This window comes from Camarhynchus parvulus, chromosome 5 (assembly GCF_901933205.1).
Source record: "Camarhynchus parvulus chromosome 5, STF_HiC, whole genome shotgun sequence".
Classification (NCBI taxonomy): Eukaryota; Metazoa; Chordata; class Aves; order Passeriformes; family Thraupidae; genus Camarhynchus; species Camarhynchus parvulus.
The window spans coordinates 2,084,126-2,104,092 of NC_044575.1; the positions used below are offsets into that span (position 1 = coordinate 2,084,126).

A 19,967-nucleotide genomic window follows, 5' to 3' on the forward strand; every position below is an offset into this window, starting at 1 on the left:
GCCCTGAACCCAAGTGTGGGACCCTGTACCCCAAAGTGGTGCCCTGAGCCCTACTGTGATGCTCTGTACCCCAAAGTGGTGCCCTGAGCCCTACTGTGATTCTCTGTACCCCAAAGTAGTGCCCTGAGCCCTACTGTGATGCTTTTCCCCTCGCACTTTTCGGGTATCAACACTCAAGACAGCGTGCGGGGGTTTGTTTGTTTGTTTGTCTTCACACCACACTTTTTGTCCTTTCCCAACCGATTCAGGATGACAGCAGCAACCATCATCAACCCGGCGCTCCGGACGTGCGAGCAGCAGCGGCGGGACAGCCCCGAGCCGCTGTCTGGAGCTGCCGAGGTGTTTGTCGGGCTGAGCTCGGGGCGCTCCGGCGATGAAGCGGCCCCGCCCGGCTCTGCCCGCCCGGCTCTGGCCCGCCCGGCTCTGGCCCGCCCGGCTCTGGCCCCACCGCCGGGCCCCGTGCGGACGTGGCGCAGCCGGGCCGGGCGCGCTGCCAAAGGCCGGCCCGGGGGCGGAGCGGGCCGGGGGCGGGGCGGTGCGGGCAGCGGAGCGGAGCGGAGCAGCGAGCCGGGCCGGCGGGGCATGGCGGGCGGCGGGGCGCTGAGGGCGCTGCCCGCGCTGCTGCTGCTGCTGGTGTTGGCGGCGGGCGCGCTGGGCAAGCCCACGGCGCGGCAGGAGCGGGCCCGGGCCGGAGCCGCGCAGCACGAGGACCGGCCCGGCTTCCAGTACGACCACGAGGCCTTCCTGGGCAAGGAGGAGGCGCGGAGCTTCGACCAGCTCAGCCCGGAGGAGAGCCGGGAGCGCCTGGGGTGAGCGCCCGGCACGGGCGGGAGACGTGGCAGGGGGAGGGCCCGAGCTGGGCCCGGGGCGGAGGAGGCGGCCTGGGGCTGCCTGAGTGTCCGAGGGGACAGCGGGACTCTGCAACCCACAGTGGTGCCCTGAACCCCGCTGGGATGCTCTGTGCCCCCATGTGGGACACTGTAGCCCAGAGTGGTGCCCTGAACCCCAGTGTGATGCTCTGTACCCCAGTGTGGGACTCTGTAGCCCACAGTGGTGCCCTGAACCCCAGTGTGATGCTCTGTACCCCAGAGTGTGATGCTCTGTACTCCAGAGTAGCACCCTGAGCCCCATTGTAGGACCCTGTACCCCAAAGTAGTGCCCTGAGCCCCAGTGTGATTCTCTGTACCCAAGTGATGCCCTGAACCCCAGTGTGATGCTCTGTACCCCAGAGTAGTGCCCTGAACCCCACTGTGATGCTCTTTACCCCAGTGTGGGACCCTGTACCCCAAAGTAGTGCCCTGAGCCCCAGTGTGATGCTCTGTACCCCAGAGTAGTGCCCTGAACCCCACTGTGATGCTCTTTACTCCAGTGTGGGACCCTGTACTCCCGAGTGGCCTGCAGGTCACTGGTCACCCAGGTCACCCAAAACCTCTGGGTTTTGACTTCTCTCCCACCCCGCTGGTTTTGCAAAGGAGCAGCCAGCAATCCATGGCTTTGGTGTTCCTCCCTGCTGCCTTTTCTGGCCCCACAGCAGTAAGGCTCTCAGAGGGAGCTGCTGTACCAGGTGTTGGACCTGCTGCTGGAGGCTTTGCTGCTGCTGCTCCCTGCCTCTGGGACACCTGCCCACACCATATCAGTGTTTTCTGAGTTTAAACCATTCCTTCTCCACAGCCACGTTTACAAGTGCACTTCCCACTTGTGCCTTCTTCACTCACAGTGTTTCAGCTGCTGTTACTTCCATGCAAAGGGCAGGGACCATGCCTTACTTTACTGCTTCTCCCTCCTTTACACCTACAGGAAGCCCGATCACTAAGCAGAACTAAATTTAATAGGAGTTAAAGAAAGATCCTTTAACGTAGTTACCATGAAGAAGATTGCTTAAAATACCCTGCATGTTCTCACTAAGATTTCCCCCCTGCCTTCTCTTCCACAGGGAGTTGCACTTGCTAATTTTCTGTCTAGTCCTACCACAAGCAGTAGCACTGCAGTCTCTCTTGATCCTTCTCAAAGCTGTCACTGCTATTTACATGTCTCAGTGAGTAAACAGATGAAGTGATTACCAGAAATGATCGACTCCATCCTCATTGTTTCAAGAAGGAGCAAAAGAAACAATGTTCTCAGCATGCATGGCTATGACCTAGATTCTCATCAGTTGTGTCACCGAAGTGGACATGCCCTCCTAATATTGGTCTGCACTTACTGGTACAGCTAATTCAGTCAGAGATATGATTTAACAATACAGATGTTTTTAAACAATTTTTACAAATTGTAAAGCAAGGGAAGAAGTTTTAACTTCCACTGACCTCACTGATTGCCCTTTGGAGGGGTGACACAGGCACATTAAAGTACACAGTCAATAATTACCTTTTAAATGGAGGTGACTGAAGTGGCTTGCTGAGGACACGTTGAGGTTGAGCACTGTGCATCTCAGTATCAGGGATGTGGCTCCTGGGGGACTTTTGGGAAAGTTTCATAACTTCCAGCATTCCCCAACCTTGTAATCTTGGATAGCAGCGCACTGGGAGGTAAAGAGAGGATTAAAAAAACATCTTGTGGCTTAATAGTCACATGCTGAACTCCTTCTCCCCATTCTTGTTATGGGCAATTTCTGTAGTGGGTTACAAACAGAGTCACTTCTCAGCAAGTGACTGCTCTTAGGAAGAAGGCAGATTTAATTAAAAGCTATTTTTAAATGATTTCTGGGAGAAAACAGAAACATAGAGTCTGCTGCTCTAACCAGAGTGCATGCTGCTGTATTTATAAGACATTTTACCTTGCTTAGGAAATGTGGCAGCACATTGGTCATCCCAGTAATAACAGTAAAAAGTGAAGTCCACACAATAGGTTTTTACCTGTGCCTTTGGGAGCCTGTAGGCTTGTTTTATTGTCCCCAAGACTGTTTTCTTGTCCCCAGCTTCAGCTGAGAAGTGGGGTGGAATAGTGCACATGGATGCAGTGGACCTATAAAAACAGGTGAAAAGGAGAAGACATGAAACATTTTCTGGTACACAGAAAATGTGTACCTGACTTATTTCATGTTATACCTTGCCAAGAGCTACCAGCATAATTATTTAATACCTTAATAGTAGAAAGAAATACCAGTTAAACAAATGAAATTAAATTCTTTGTGGGGAAAATCTTGTGACAAATAGAGTCCATCATGCAGGGAAAGGGACCGCTGGCAATGGATACAGAAGAGAAAAGGGTTTCTAGTCAGTTCATCCACACTTCTCTAATTCAGAAAGGAAATTCAGCAGCCCCTTTTTTTACCCCATAACTCAAACAGCATGTTCACAAAATCAGTCTGATACTATCAGACTCACACAAGATTGCTGGAAGTTCAGCAGAAGCTGCTGCTGCTATTTCAGCAACCACTTTTGTAACAAAGGCTTGAGCACAGACATTGCTTCACTACTTGGGCAGTTCCAAATGTGGTTTCTTTGTGGAGAGCCAAGATGTGGAATTGAAAAGAATGTTTAGAAGTGCAGATCTTTTTCCCTGAGGTTTAGGGAGCTCACCTGTTGAGTGTCAAGTCAAGATTTAGACAGGTGAGCTCCTGCTCTTCCCCCTGCATTCCAATGGCACGTCAGTATTCCATAGGCATGGCATGAGCTGGCCACTGGATGAGGCAGAGATGAGGCACTGCAGACAGGCTGCCCCTGCACCTCATGGGCAGGGGGAAGGGTGCTGATGTGCCCAAAGCCAGCCTGGATGTGCCAGAGAGCCAAGGTGGATGTGCTCAATTCCAAGAGCAGGCACAGAAGGCAGTTTCACAAGCTCAGCTCCAAAATGGTGGAGTTCATCAATTGCAGAGAGATTAATTGTGGAGAGATTAGTTGCAGAGAACATAAATGGTAGAGAAAGCATTGTCCTTTTTTTTTTTTTTTGAACTGCAGCTGTGTGCAGAATGTTTCACTCCTGCTGATTTCAACAATGCTGGCAGCTTTACACTGGACAGAGGTTTATAGCCCAGCTGCCAGCAATGGCTGGAGACCTGCTGCAGACTTGAAACTGCTTTAGTGAGTAACAGGCATTCCTGGCAACACCAGCAGTACTGGCTTCCACTGGGAATCAAAGAAAAGAAACAAGGGGAGGGACAGGTTGGGAAGGGGAGACTGTACCTGGTGTACATCCCCAGCATTACACACTCATATACTCACTTCACCCTGATGTCAGCCTGCTGGAAAGCCAAAGGAGAAACTGCAGGTGTCCACCAAGTCCTGGATTTTTGCTCTGGTTGCCTCCAACAAGTTTAAGTTCAGGCTTTGTCCTGAAGTGAAGTTGGTGTCTGTCGCAGGCATATTTTCTGAAAAATCCTTTTGCTAGGATTTTTCCTCCTGAGAAGCTGAGAAACCTCAGAGGAAAAGAAAAACAATAATTATCTGCTGCTGTGGAATGCAACAGGTGCATCTTTGATTGGTCCATGTGAGTTGTTTCTACTTGATGACCAGTTGCAGGTCCAGCTGTGTTGGGACCCTGGTCAGTCACAAGATTTTATTATCATTCCATTCCTTCCTTGCTAGCCTTCTGATGAAATCCTTTCTTCTATTCTTTTAGTTTTAATATATCATTTTCTTTTAGCATAATATATATCATAAAATAATAAACCAGCCTGGAGTCAAGATTCTCATCTCTTCCCTCGTCCTGGGACCCCTGCAAACCCCACCACAGGTGTCTCCTGCTCTGAGCCAGCACAACTACTCCTTGTAGGCAGTGAAGAACAGATGCCCCTAAGACAGGAGGCACAACCTAAGAAAAAGAAAGCCAGGTATTCTCTGCTCACTAATTTTGGTTGTGCAAGTTTCCTTTGAGTTTTTCATAGCAATGCTGAATGACAAATAAAGACACATTCCTTAAGATGATGTGTAAAATGCAGGAAAGCCTTAACCAACAGGACAGCTTTAGGAGTTTAGGGCACTCTGTTTTTGTGGAAAATCAGGGCCAGATAAAGATTACTAAAATTGGCTTGACGTGCAGTTGGGCTTTAAAGATGCTGATCTCTTTTTACAGGAAGATTGTGGATAGAATAGATGATGACAAAGATGGCTATATCACAACAGAGGAGTTAAAAACCTGGATTAAACGAGTGCAGAAACGCTACATCTATGAAAATGTGGCCAAAGTTTGGAAAGATTATGATCTAAACAAGGATGATAAAATTGCCTGGGAAGAATACAAACAAGCCACATATGGTTATTATCTAGGTAAGAGAGCAGATTGTATGATCAAGGATTTTTAAGATTATAAAATATGATTTCTTGCCTTGCAGTCAACTGGAGGTTGTTGTCACATTTAGGACTCTTGAAGCTCACATTAAATTTTATAGATGCTCAGAGGTCAAAAGCACTTTTTAGTTATTTATTGCAGCCCTTTGCACATGGGTCACCAGCACACAGAAGGTTTTGTAGAGGTATCATTAAATATACTGACACAGCTGAATTAAAGTCTCCTCCAGCTAGAAATATATTATTTTTTAACATTGAAAAGGGTACTTTAATTAAAAAATAATATATTGTCTAATTAACTGTATTTGTGAATTTAGTCTCTAAAATCCTAAGTCTAGATGTTAAAAATGTAGTCTGTGTCTAAGCTATAGCAAAGTTATTGATTAAAATCATTCTTGCAGAATAACATGCTTTAGACTGTGATCAACAGCAAATGAAAATCCTTAACAAATCTGGCAAAATAAACATTTATTAAAAAATATACCTGAATTCCCCCCACCCCCATCCATGCTCCCTTTGCTTTTATAAGTTAATGAAGGAAGAGGAGGAGAAGAGATCACTTAAGCTAAAGGGCAATACTGACAGAGCAACAAATCAGTATTAATTGACCATTTATACTTACTGGAAATGAGAAAACAATATTTACCTACCACAGAAGCAGTTTCTAGAGCAAGCTTCATGTAGCAGTAATAATTCCAAAGTCTACCTTAGATTTAAATGGAGTTTGTTGCATTTGTGAAAGGAAATATTTGACACACAGCCTCTGCAGAATTATCCCTGGAGCCCTTCTCAGCCCTTTGTCTTTGCTCCCTCTAAGCCCCAAGATTTGGAGAGCAGCATTGTGGGCTTGTGTTAATGAATACTTAAAATTCCCATCTGTAATTCCTGACCCAGTCTTTTTCGCCTGTGTTTGTCTCCCAACACGTGAATTGTGAAATTGTTACAAATATTTTTCATTTTTAAAGTCAGTTTAATGATCCTATTTTCAAAATGATATCAAATACCATTCCTTTTATGCCACTGAACACTCTGAAAAAATGCCATTGTTTTAAACTGAAAATAATTGTTAGATTCTCTGTAGCAGAGGCGTAGCACTGAGATAATTTCAGTCTGCCACCTTCTGAAACCACATTTCCTTGGTTTGCTCTTCTTGAAACTGAAAAGTTGTGTGGATCATATTGGTTCCTAAAGAAGAAGAAAACTTCTGTGAATGAAGTCCATTCCAAATATTGCCTCAGTGGTACTTGTAAAGGCAGATTAAAAAAATACCTGTGAGGGAATACTGCAAAATCCATTATTCTGGATTGTAACAGGAGGCTTGCTCAGAAATTTACCTCCTACTACTGTCACCTTTAAAAATCAAACCAAGTATTTGACCCCTGAATTTAAAACTTCATGGGGAAGAGAATTTCCATTTAGAACAATAGCTATTCTGGCAATAAACCTTTTTATTTCTAAACTCAAGCAGCTTTGGTTTAGTATGTTTTAAAGGAAAACACCTCTGAGATCATCTTGATTTGTCTGCAGAAAATCCAGAAGAATTCCAAGATGCAACTGATCAGCACAGTTTTAAGAAAATGCTGCCCAGAGATGAAAGACGATTCAAAGCTGCAGATCTGGATGGAGACTTGGCTGCCACTCGTGAAGAGTTCACTGCTTTCCTGCACCCAGAGGAGTTTGAGCACATGAAAAACATTGTTGTCTTAGTAAGCAAAGCAAAATCAATGCCATTGTTTCTACTTTTATGGGCGAACTTTGAAGGCTTCTCTCACCTTTCCAGGCAGGGTTTAGAAAGAGACACACACATAATAGATTATAGCTCAGTGGGGAACAGAAAGGGGTGCCTTTCATGATACTCACTTGGTTTAGGAGTCTCAACATAAGAAAGACTTTTTGAGTGCACTTAGACAGCTCCTAAATGGAATCAAGAAACAATCTTGGGGCACAGACTTAAACCAAAATAAAAGGAGGGTGTGCTGGCATGTAGCAGCTGAGTGTTTCATGCAGGCTGGTATCTGCCCCTAACATAAGCAGTTCATACAGGGAGTCTTTTCAACATGAAAGGATATTTTTATATTCATTGTGTAAACAGCAGTCCCACACTGGATTTAGTGAGACTACATTCACTTGTGTACAGGGGCAGGTCAAGGCTTCAGAGCATTAAATTATCAAAGGCAGGTAATCAGAGCTCTCAGTTTATTCTTGATGACTTTCATGCAAAATTGCTTTCCAGGAAACCTTAGAAGACATAGACAAAAATGAGGATGGTTTTGTGGATCAAGATGAGTACATTGGTAAGTGTTGTTACTTGTTTCTTATATAATCTCCAGTCCATTTTTTCCATCTTCTCTCAAATTGGCAGCAGCATTAACAACCCAGAGCAAACAGTTCAACTATTTTATACCAACCATCCAACCCAGAAAGTTTAATTTCATTTTAGGTAGATAGCAACATGACCAGGAAGAATTCCTCATGCTTCACAACACAAAATTCTCCTCTTGTTCTTATTTAACTCAGCTAAGAGTTATATGAGAAGAAAAGAAGAGAATCTGGAATAATATTTTTCATGGCAGGGATATTCTTTGTATATATTGCACCGTGTTAACTGCTGTTTGAAGGCATTGTTTAGAAATGCAGAAGGATCAGAAAATGAATTATTCTTTTCCCAAATAAATGGCTTTGGATGGTTCTCAAATATCCAAAACACCTGGTAATCAACCATTGCAGGAAGAGAAAGTTCACCTTGTTCCTACTAGGTTTTTTTTCCTAGTTTAATTAGTAAGTAAAGTCCATACTTCTGTACTGATGATACCATTCTATTTTGATGAGTTTTAAATCCAGAAAGTAGCACTAAGAAGGCATTAGTGCAAAGTTGGATGAAGCTTTCTGTTTCTAGTGGTGCTATAAAGATCACTTCACATAGAATCAGGAACAATATACACACGCTAATTAATGGCAGGGGGTTCTGTTCCTTGTAAATTATATTTAGCCCAGAAAGTGAATGCTATTCATCTATGACTGAAATAACAGAGCAGCATAATTTCCACAGTAATTTCAGTTCATTCAGTGACATTACCTACATATAATTATAAGGTAATTGTCAACATTTGTTACCATGTGAATGCTGGTTTTTCTTGTCTTCTATAGATAGGAACATAGAATGTTCTAGTCACGATCACCCCACATTGGCAAGGATGATAAAAATCAAATTGACAGGACATGTCAGTTGCTTCAAATAAACAATATAATTTGCACTTTAAAAAATGAAAAAAGAAAGTGAATGTGTTGTCTGAAGTTTTCTTCCCGAGTTGAGAAAACTATGCTTAAAATATTCCTACTTTCCTTTTTCAGAAGTAATTTTTTTTTAAATTTTGATGAAGTTGGGATTAAGAAACCAACAGAAAACTAAATCTCTTCTTTGGTAGTTTATAAGGAGCAACAAAAGGAAGTCCAAAAATTTCAGTCTCTATATGGAGTATTTGTTGGGGAGATTTGTTGAAGCTTATAGAATGATCCCACCCTCCTTTCCCTTCTTTCCTCCCATTTTGTCTTTTGCAAAATTTGGTTTAGATTTACACAAGCAGCAGAGCAAAATACCTATAAAAATGTTGAGCAGAGAGAACTAAATTCTCACTGTGCATGGGCAGGTAACAGAGTATTTCAGGGACACTGGGGACAGTGACAATGGAGAGCCTCATCCCAGTGCGCACACTCACACTGCAGGGTCAGGGGGGTAATTCCTGCCTTAGAATTCAGCATTTATGTTTCCCACAGATACTAGCCAGCCTCTGACCCTCACACCATCCAGGCTTCAATTCTAAATAGAGGAGTGGGAGGCTTGAGGAATAAGATCAGTAGGAAAGGATTGGCCACAGTGACCAGAAGAATGACAGAGACACACCACTCATGATGTGGAAAGCCCTGTGATGTAAAGAACATTTAGAAGTCAGTTGGTTTTAATAATCACTGCTGCTCTCCTGTGCTTGTGCAGAAAGCAGCTGCCACTGTGGCACTGTGGCGTGGTCCTACCAGTGCTCCCAAAATGCAGCACAGGAGTGATGTGCAGAGCAGCTGGGCTGTCTAACCTCTGCCTCCTGTCACACACAGTGCTCCCTCCCCAGGTCCCAGTCTGTGACAAGTACACTGTGCCTGTGGCTCCTCACACAGTGCACCATGACTCCTGACTTCTCCAGCTTTCCTGGAAGAGTGTCTTCTGCTGGAGTGTGCTGCAGCACTGCATGGTTAAAAGAGAGCTGATCTCCTAAGCTGGATGTCTCTCACACAAGACTTGTCTAAAAGCAGTACAAATGCATGCAGGTTCCATTTAGCAATTTTTGTTTGCCTAAATTCCCCCTGTGCCTTTTTTCCTGTAATCACTCTGCTGGCTGGAGTCTGATCTTATCCACAAAGACATTTGCTGGCAGGGACAAGATAAAATGGCTGAGTTCCTTTCTCCCCATGTGACTAAGCCTAGCACTAAAGCTTAAGACTGCTGTTCAGCCAAAGATCCTTAGAGGATTTTGTTCACTCTGAAATTCAGATGATGGCCTTTGAACATGTTAGCTCTCCTGTTAGCCCCAGCAGAAGGGCACAGGTATGATACAGGGTGCTGTGAGAATGGGCAGTCACCAGCAGTGAAGAAACAGGCCTGAGAGAAGGTACAGCTACTCTATCTACACGCCACATTTCTCTTTCTGTACAGAGCCACTGTGCAAAGAATGAAAAGTTCAGTCCCCTCTGAGGAACACTGTGAAAATATCTTTCTTTTGTGCTGAATTTGCAAAGTAAATAGGACTCAAGTAAGACCCTTATTTCCTCTCCAGCTGATATGTTTGCAAATGAAGAGGGTGGACCAGAGCCCGACTGGGTGATTACAGAGCGTGAGCAGTTTTCAGATTTTCGTGATCTCAACAAGGATGGAAAGATGGACAAAGATGAGATCCAGCACTGGATCCTCCCCCAGGACTATGACCATGCACTAGCTGAAGCCAGGCACTTAGTCTATGAATCTGATATAGACAAGGTATGTAGTGCTCCAGCGTTGTTTTTAAAGAAGTTATATAGGGTCTTGTGGGTTTTTTAAAATACCAGCTTGCAGGAATTTATTCCTAATAAGTTTTCTTTAGAGGCTAGACTTGCTAGTGGATTAATATTGCCATGCCAATCTCAGTTGGTAGTGTTAGAATTACAAAGTTTTGCAATACAGTTTATCAGCTCTAGAAGGTCCCCTGGCTTTCATTAGGTGAGATGAGAAACTATCAATATTTTAACACAGCAAAAAATACTCCTTTTCCTTTAAGAGTGGTCATTGCTTTTGTATGTTAATATAGCCTAAAAGAGGAAAATAAAGTTACATTTAGATACCCCTTGTACTCAAATGTAGGGGTAGCAAAACCACTCTCAGTTCTATATTCAAGCACATACCTTTCACTTAAACACTGGCTCTGATGAGGGACAGCATATGAGTGTATGAGGAACCTGAAAGCCAAAATGCTCTGAACACAGAGACTGCTAACATAAGCAACCACCTTCCACAAAGTGCACCAGAGGATTTTTGTTTTTACAGTGAGGAAGATGAACCAAACCACAAAACTGTGCACCAGGTTAACACACTGTTCCTGCTGCTTGGCATTACAAAGAACTTTCAGTTAGCAGTTTGATCTGCCTGAAGCCTGTGGGACTTCTGTCTTCCACTGAGGCCCAAATTTCACTCACTGTGACAGCTACAAATGATTGCTGAACCTGCAGTCTGCTGCTGTGAAGAACTGTCTGTTTCCCAGGGCTCTTGCAAGTCTGTGCTGGTGTGTCTTTGACTTAGTTCTGAAAATATTCTTACAGAGTTGTTTTTTTTTCCTTCTACCAGGATCAAAAACTAACAAAAGAGGAAGTTCTAGACAACTGGAATATGTTTGTTGGAAGTCAAGCTACTAATTATGGGGAGGACCTGACGAGAAACCATGATGAGCTATGATACATTGTGCCAACCAGTGTGCCACACATCTTTTCTCCACCTTACTGAAATCACTGTGTCCATCCCCTCCTGGAGGGAAGATGGGCAAGGGACACTCACAACTGAATGACTTGCATTAATATTATTTTTAAATGCCAGCTTATTACCTCAGAAACCACTTAGAAATAGCCTTTTTACTCCTTTCACATGGTTAAATACAATCTATAAGTTACTACAGTTTTATTTTTGAAAAAAATTAAGAAGGTAACTTTTCTGAATAGGTTAGAGCCTGACATGGAAAAGACACTTCTAAAAACATTGCAAAGATTGTTAATAGCCAAATATTTTCTTCAAATACTCACTTTTACCATAGTGAAATGCACCTAGGATTAGAACCCTAATGTTTAATCAGACTTAAGTTATTTAGTTGTCTTTTCTAATAGCATGTAACAGTCTAGAGGTGACCCTTTGAGCCTCCCACCCAGAGAAGAGTTTGATACCAGCTTTGTCTCCACAGAGTTGCTGTGTGCCTGTTGGGTCAGTGCTGCTGCAGGAGTGTCCAGCAGCCCCCTGGCTCCTGCTCCAATGTGCAAATGCACAGGTCCCTTGTCCCTGACCCTGGCGTTCCCAGGCAGGGGTGCAGAGTCCAGCCCGGCAGCAGCTCCTTCCACAACAGAGTGTAATGTACAGCTGTTTGTGGGCCCTTGGCCTTGCTGCTTCCTGGGAGGAGTTGTGCCACATGGAGCATAATTTATCTCCTGCTTTTCACACTTCACCCCAGCCCTACTCTTGTTCACACAGTGTGAATGGCAGCAGCTCTGTGATGGAGAAGGAATGAGACATATCACCCCTCTGGGCCTTCTGTCTCCTCTGCCACTAAGAGGACAGATTCTTGTGGCTGAACTCCTGGGTTTGTGTGTATATACCTGTAACTCTAAAGACAGCTCTCCTTCCAAAAAAAGGGGGAAGCTTTCTACATAGGTGCTTTATTTTTTACTGTATAATGTGAGTTGTTACATGTATATTTTTATATAACCAACTTCTCCAAGTTTGGTTGGTTTTAACTGTACTGGTTTTAAAAGAAGCACAATAAAACCAATACTCTTTTTGATACTGTGAAGGTGCAATAACACTAACACAGATTAGCAGAGAGATGATGTGAAAACAGAAACCAAGCCTCTAAAGCCAGTAGTTCCCAAAGCACTGGGATGGTCATTTCCAAAAGCATCTGGACATACAACCCCAATTGTTCTTTGTCACCTCATTAAATAAAAAGAAAAGCCAAAAAGAAGTGCATTATGCATAGTAGCTGTAACTGGAATTTGTTCTGGACACTAGTACTGGGAGATCAGGACTCCCCAGCAGTGTTCTCTGGGACGTTCCTGGAAGGTTTGGTGTAAAACATCACACCCTGGTCCCAGAACCATCCAGAGGGGAGGGAGCTCTGAGACTCCCAGGCTGTGAGACACTTCAGCAGTTCAACACATTTGTAAAAATCATCAGGAGGCAGTGCAGAACTGTGACCTCTGTGAACGGTGTCGTTTTTATAAGGTCATGGAAGAACCCTGGTGCAATATTTTACATCTTCCACTTGAAGATAATTAAATGTAGATTACTGAGTCTGACAGAAATTACATGTGCTTGCTGGCAGCACCACTAAGCTTTTGGGGTGCACGTCTTGTGACATTGCCAGCAATGTCTCTGAAAAATCCCTACCTCTCCCACTAACATACAGTAGGGCAAATGTCATAAAAGTGAACTGGTTTTGCTTTTACAGTACCCTCAAGTGAAATAAAAGCCTAAATGCAGTGTTATCTGGGAAGCAATAAAATTGTATCTTGGCACGTGGAAATGATTATATATTTTCTTTATGGCTTGGATTTGGAAAGGTTTATTGTACTCAATAATCCTGACAATCTTTATCAAACTAACATATTTTGCTAACAGATTTTTCAGTACTCTCTGTGTACTCAGATTATCTTCTGCTGTTTCAGGAAACAATACCTTAAAAGACCTCAAAAAACCGCTTGTTTCCTGCAAGTGAAACTGCAGCTCAGGCTGGATACTAAGCCAAGGATTTTCACTGGAGCCCAGGGGAAGGTTGTTTGCTCACTCTTGTTGAAATTCAGTGGGAGTTGGGTGCTGAGACACTAAGCATTGTTGCCCTCAGCTAAACATGACACTTCTGAATGCTCTGTGCACCGTCCCAACAAAAAAACCACATCTGTGCTTTGACAAGCAATCACATTTTCTTCCACATTACTAAATGAATTTGGAACAGAATTAGCAGCACGCGAGAGCAAAATCCTGTTCTCATATTTGTTCTTGATTCCTGTTACTGCTTGGAACACATTGGTATTTTCCAGGGTAAAACTGTACTTACGTGAGGAAGAATACTGAAATCAGAGGAGCTTTCCACACAAACAGTAACTGAAAATTCAGATCCAGAAAAAGGGTTTTTTTTCCCAAAATAATGGTACTGAGGTAGCATATATCCAGCTAGGAAAAAGACAAACATGCCAATTAGAATGAGATTTAAAATAATCAAATTATTTATCAGTAGTGGGTTAGGGGGTCATAGTAAGATTAGGAGCTTTTTTAATAAAGCAGAATGTAGAAGCAGTTTCTGAGAACATAACTATCCCTGATGTGATTTCATTTTAAAGGCTCCCCCGTTTCTGCAGTTCTCCATGGTGTTTCTCTTACCAACATTCAGTAATGGCACAGTACATTCCATGCTCTAAATTTCCCTTTCAAGCTCAATGCGCTATGGAAGAGTAGCTCCAAAAGAGACTAGAGCTTCTGGGTTTAAATTTAACACTATTTAAGGAAAGCAAACCTTTGCTAGGGGATATAACTGTTAACATTGTGATTTTTCAAGCCTAAGGTTTCTAATGGGGTTTGACTGTTCCGGAGATAACATTTTTTTTCCTAGGTAACATATTTCAACTCATATTATGAGCAAATGTTACAAAATTTTAGTGTAATGTGAAATACTGAAATGTCAGATAGCATTATTTATCTTCTTAATATGACTAAAACCATTAATTGCTGGGAGCCATACTTCATCCCAGCAACATGAAAATCCATTTTGTGCCTATCTTGTCAGTTATTGCCAATTTTCTTAATCAATTGTGACACAGTGAAATTCTGTTGGGAAGCATGTTTATATATTTCCAGCTGCAGGTTCTGTATGGTAACTTATTACACAGATCCTCCATTAACTCAGTGTTTTCACCATGACTATGCCACAATACATCAAAGGTGCATTTTTCTTACTTAGATATCTGGAATAGCCATTATTATTGCCCATGCAGTTTTAATTATTGGAATTTATGAAATGAGCTAAGTGGCTAATGTTCGTTGTCTTATAATTCCATTTAATGATTCAGTCAGGTTGAATCTGTCTCCTATTCCAATGAAAGGGACTGCAGAGAACTCCCTAGGGAGAGGAGGTCACAGCCCATCCTGCTCCTGTTACAAGAGTACCTTACAATAATTGCAGAATGTTTCATTATTTGCTGTGCAGAAGCTGATCTTGATCCCAGTGAAGTTATCATGAACTCCTAAGGAATATAAGAACTACTCTAAGGCCTACTCTAAGGCCTTGGCCACCCAAAGGCAAGCAGAGCAATGGGGTGGTGGGACTGGAGGTCAGAAATAACCTTACAACCATCAGATCCTGATCTCCTTACCACCACTGGCCCCTCACATTTAGGAATTAGACTGGTTCATACTCCTGTGAGATAGGCTGTAAGTCTAGTTCATGGAAGGCAGTGTGTAAAGTCTTTGTGGTCTGCTCAGGGAGCCTGAAGCATTTTATTGAGTCATGGTAGCATCACTCTTAGCAAATGAAGTGAGTTTTACAGAGTGACAGAACGATCTACAAAAAAAAAAAAAGATTTCATAGCTAAAAATTTTGCACAACCTGACTTGGCCTATAGCCAAGCACTTGGAAGCATTCAGCACTTCTCTTTTCATGGCTGCAGTTGTGCTGTGCTCCATTCAGAGTGCCCAGCATATTGACCATTTCCACTAATCTCAAAGGGACAATTGAGGGTTATTTCCCACTGAAGTTTCAGGCACCAGGAAGGCTGATGTCCCTGAGACTCAAGTGCTGTAGAGATTATCCCAGGCATGGAGAATTCAGAGCAACCTCAGAAGTTACCAGTTTTCCCCCAGTGTGAAACAGTGAACAAAGGGCACACACCTGCACATGACACAGCAGCCAATTTCACACCTGCATTCTGCCTCTCCACAGGACAAAGGAGAAAAAGCAAATAAAAAAACGTTCTGCAACTATTGTAAGGTACTCTTGTAACAGGAGCAGGATGGGCTGTGATCTCCTCTCCCTAGGGAGTTCTGTACAGTCCTTTTCATTGGAATAGGAGACAGATTCTACCTGACTGAATCATTTCTTCACTCTGGCAGTGACAAGGATACAGTGATCCTATTGTATCCTATTGATAATTACTATTCCTATTGATAATTAAGGGATGGCCATCCTCAGCACAAGTGTTGGCTCTGAGGGCAGCAGAGCTCAGTTTCATATACTGCACATTAGCTGTTTTCTCTGTGGAAGAATTTATTTCATAATCATAAAGGGTCCAGATATGGTCTGGCTGGCTAACTTCTGAAGTTTTAGTATTTTTAAATGTTTCTTAGTTGGCCTCATTTGTAACATTGGTCACATTTGTGGTCTGAAACTAGCACATACCTGAAATTCCAGAACAGCTGTATAGAAACAAGGCATGGCAGGATCCTGAATCTGAGTGCTAATTAGAATGAGTACTATTAGAATCTGAGTGCTAATTAAGGGGGACACATACATTAGAAATGTTCCATCTTATCAACAAGAATTTAGATGTGCACTGAGATGTGTAGGAAATATTTTCTTTATATGGGAATAGCCTGACAGCTTTTAGAAAGGACCAATGGGAGCACTGAAGATGAAACATTAGTATAGCTTTTGAAAATGTACCTTGAAGGAATTACTGAACTCTCAGGAGCCTGATGTTCTCAGGGCTTCTCAGGACATACCTCCTGTTTGGATAAAAGTCAGAGAATTTAATGTTTCAGGAAGAAATAAAAGTGGGGATGAGCTTTGATCATTAGATCAACTGTAAGGTAACACAGACATACAGAACACAGTATTGATGAGATGGGCAGGTCAGAGAAATCCCTCCAAATTACTCCTGATGCCCCCTCCAGTTTTAAATTTAAATATGGCTTTCACTGCATCACACAGGTTGCTGGGACACAAAAGGAAGGAATGCTACTTGAGAACCCATCAAATGACAAGTGCAACAGATTTCAGATGGCTAAAACTTCCTGAAATCTTTACAGGGTAACACATAGGTGAGGCATTTTAAAATCATAGGGAGCATCTTTTTTAAAAAGTGAATTCACAAGGAAATTCCACAGGGAGCTAGAATGAAGCAAAAAGTGCTGGAGAGGTATCCTAGAGGCATCCTTCTCTTCATTCTGCTCTTAGTTTAACAGATTTTGCATCATTTTTTTTGCCTTTTTTTATTGTCCTTAGGTTTTAAATTCAGTTAATAGTACAGGTGTAACATTTCTAGGAACCCCCAGACCTCCCCAAATCGCTGATAACTGATAACTTTTAATTGTTTCCTGCCAAAGAAATGAAGTTTTCACAGCTATTACATCTGTTCCAAACTGCATACAGCAAACTATATTTTAACAATCAATTTTAAAAACTCCACAAATGCAAGGGACTAAAAAATCTATGATTCCATAATTCCCATATATACTTATAAACATCAATATATCTAACCTGAAACAGACTTATTTAGGGTTATACTCAGTTGGAATATTTAGTTTACTACAAAATAATTTAGAATTTAGCTCTGTACCGGAAAAGTATTTGTATACTTGCAGGCTAGAGAGTATCGTTTTCATGGAGACATTAAATGCAGCAATTTACACTTGAGTTTAGTCAAACTGCCAAATGTTTCCTGCATGGGTCTTTCTGTAGGGTAAGCTGCATGACCTATTCTGGAGCTAACATTCAAACCCCGTGGCTCTGTGCCAAGGCTGCCAGCTCAGCTTCTTAATAAAAACGTCTATTTTAGATCAGCTCTACACGTGCTGCATCTCCTGAGCACGGAGTTTGGAAATCTTCAATCATCACAAACCTGTTATGAAATTTTTTCAGTATGAAAGGACCTTTGCAAAGCCTTGTTATCCCTTTGCAGTAGGTGTACAGGACAATTCTGTAAACATCTGAATGCATAATTTATTTTTCCTCTTTTTGCAAGGAAATCCATTTTCTGCACTTGTTACCCTTAAAGCTGGTAAAAAGTAAGCTTGCATCTAAGATGTTAAAATAGGTCCTCTGGGATAAGGAGCTTGGGGATAAAGCAGGTTTTCCCCTGAATCAGACTGTATTCATGGTCCAGCTTCGCAGAGAATTTTCTAAGCATGTAGCTGTGATGCAAATAAACATTAGTTTAATGGTGGGAACGTGTGTCCAAAATGCAGTCAACAGGGACAAGTAGGGACCTTCCACTGTGGCTTTGGAAGGTCTAATTATGGGTGCATAAGGCAGCCAGTGCAAACATCCCCTCTTTAAATCCTGCATCCCTCCTAACACACACAAACACAGCTGAAATGAAACAGGCAAGATGAAGAGCAATGAGAAATGACATGAAATACTGCCTTCAAAATCTACTTTATTCAACTGGAAACAAAACATTTTAAAAGGTGATAATGCTCTAAAAGCTATTTAACTCACCAGCCAAATCAAACTGACCAAAATCTAATTTATTCCTTGTCTTGTTTAGCAGATGCTTAAAAGATCAATATAGTTGTCTCCGTAGATCGACATGAAATATTAACCAGCCTGAGTGTTCTGAAGCTTTTTACAACATATTCAGCCTCATTAAACATTAAGCAGCCTTGAAATATAAATATAAAATAACTATCAGTTTCCTATCCTTCAGACACAGAACAAAGGTAACTCAAATGTGGGAAGCATGAGGAAAATATATTAAATGAACTGGGAATTCACAGAGAAGTTAACTTAGGAAAGCTGTCAGTATAAATTGGCTCAATCAGATACACTTTACCATAAAGAAGGAAAATATTGTAAGAGCAGGAGAATATCTGCTACAGAACAGAAGAGTGGTGTGGCATTCACAGCATGACAAATTAATAGAAATAAACCTCTGACCACAACTACACTAATCTGGGGCCCAGGGGTTTTTTTTATACTCCAGCCCCTTCCACCCCTCCCCAGGTTCAGTGAGAAAGGAGCCCTCTTTTCCCTGCTTTGCACTACTGCCTGGTGTGTCCAGAATATCTGGGCAATAGAGCAGAAAGGAGTTTCAGGTTCACTAAAGGGAAATGTCAGCTTTGCAAGTCACTGAAAGTGACCGGACATAAACTGTCAAAATCAGTCAGTGAGAGAGACAGTGTGGGTATTGTCAGCACAGAGCTCAGCCCTGCCAGGGAGTACAGACCAACTCAGCCAAAAATGCTGTTTCATTTCAACAGATGCAATTAAAATGGGCAATATGCAATATATGTTTATCTGTGCAATATATGCAACATGCAATTAAAATATGCAATTTATTATTATCTATGAAATATGCAATATATGCAACAGGACATAAACTGTCAAAATCAGCCAGTGAGACAGTGTGGGTATTGTCAGCAGAGAGCTCAGGCCTGCAACCCCAGCAGTGCCTAAAGGTTGCAGACAGCACAGCAGCACAGTCTGCCAGGGTGTGCAGAACAACTAACTTAGCTAAAAATGCTGTTTAATTTTAATAGATGCAATTAAAATGGGCAATGTGCAATCTATGCTTATATATGCAATATATGCAACATGCAATTAAAATATGCAATGCATGTTTAATACCTGTTTCTCCCATTTATCTGCTTGCTTTAATATTACCACTGCTTGCTTTAATATTAGAATAAAATCCAACCTCTCACCACTGCTGGGTCTGCCAGGGTTTACAGAGAAGCTTTGGTTGTTGCTTTTTTACTTCTACTTCTTGTCCAGCATTGGTGTCAGAGCAGGCATGCCAGTGCTGCAGTTCCTTGCAGCCACCTTCCCTCAGTTTGGCAAGAAGTGAAACTGCAGGCATTCATTCCCCTGCAGAAACACAAGATTTTGTAATCAGTATGGGGAGCTCTTAAGTTCACATTCTCTTCTACAACATGAAGGTAGGAATGCCATCAATTTGCCAGTGTAAAAACCATGAGGAGCTGAGAATGAAACAAAAAAAACTAATTTGGTACACTTAGAACCAAAAAAAAAAAAAATTAATAGAGGTATTTTGGAATTTTTGCAGCATAAGCAAGATAGCAGTGGGCTCACATAAAGAATAAGTGTATCAGACACATTAAGAAGTGATATCAAATAGCATTTGACATCAGGCTATTTTTGCTGCATTCTCAGAATAGAACTGGAAAGATACTTTGTCATTCCACTGCATTACACCATATTTTTATATTTTCTCTACCTGTATGCCATGCTGTTAACAAGCATTGCTTTGAACAGCATCAAATCAAATGTTTTACACTCACTTGCATGCTGAAACTTCACATGTGCTTTGTAGACAGGGTTACATTACCTCCAAACATGTACTTTACAATGAAATTAAAAATCATGTGTCATGGGAAAAGATTACACACACTGTGAGCAAATTTTTAAGTCAAGGGGACAACAACATTGCCAGCTGGGACAGGCTTGTGGAGGCAAGAAAAGCCTCAGACCTCCTTGTGCACCATCCCTCCCTGCTTCTGGTGAAACCCAGACC

At 42.2% G+C, this 19,967-nt stretch overlaps 1 protein-coding gene across 1 annotated transcript; it reads left to right on the top strand.

Moving 5' to 3' along the window:
- The first annotated feature begins 562 nt into the window (after positions 1–562).
- Positions 563–12,463, top strand: RCN1 (reticulocalbin 1). The gene is made up of 6 exons (XM_030950196.1): positions 563–809; positions 5,011–5,204; positions 6,753–6,931; positions 7,459–7,519; positions 10,049–10,248; positions 11,089–12,463. The coding sequence occupies exons 1-6, from the start codon at positions 583–585 to the stop codon at positions 11,194–11,196; spliced, it is 969 nt and encodes a 322-aa protein (XP_030806056.1). The 5' UTR covers positions 563–582; the 3' UTR covers positions 11,197–12,463.
- The last annotated feature ends 7,504 nt before the right edge of the window (positions 12,464–19,967 follow it).

Coding starts and splice junctions, on each gene's coding strand:
- RCN1 (XM_030950196.1), top strand. CDS start 583: ATGGCGGGCGGCGGGGCGCTGAGGGCGCTGCCCGCGCTGCTGCTGCTG. Junction 6,932..7,458: donor TGAAAAACATTGTTGTCTTA/GTAAGCAAAGCA, acceptor ATTGCTTTCCAG/GAAACCTTAGAAGACATAGA. Junction 10,249..11,088: donor ATGAATCTGATATAGACAAG/GTATGTAGTGCT, acceptor TCCTTCTACCAG/GATCAAAAACTAACAAAAGA.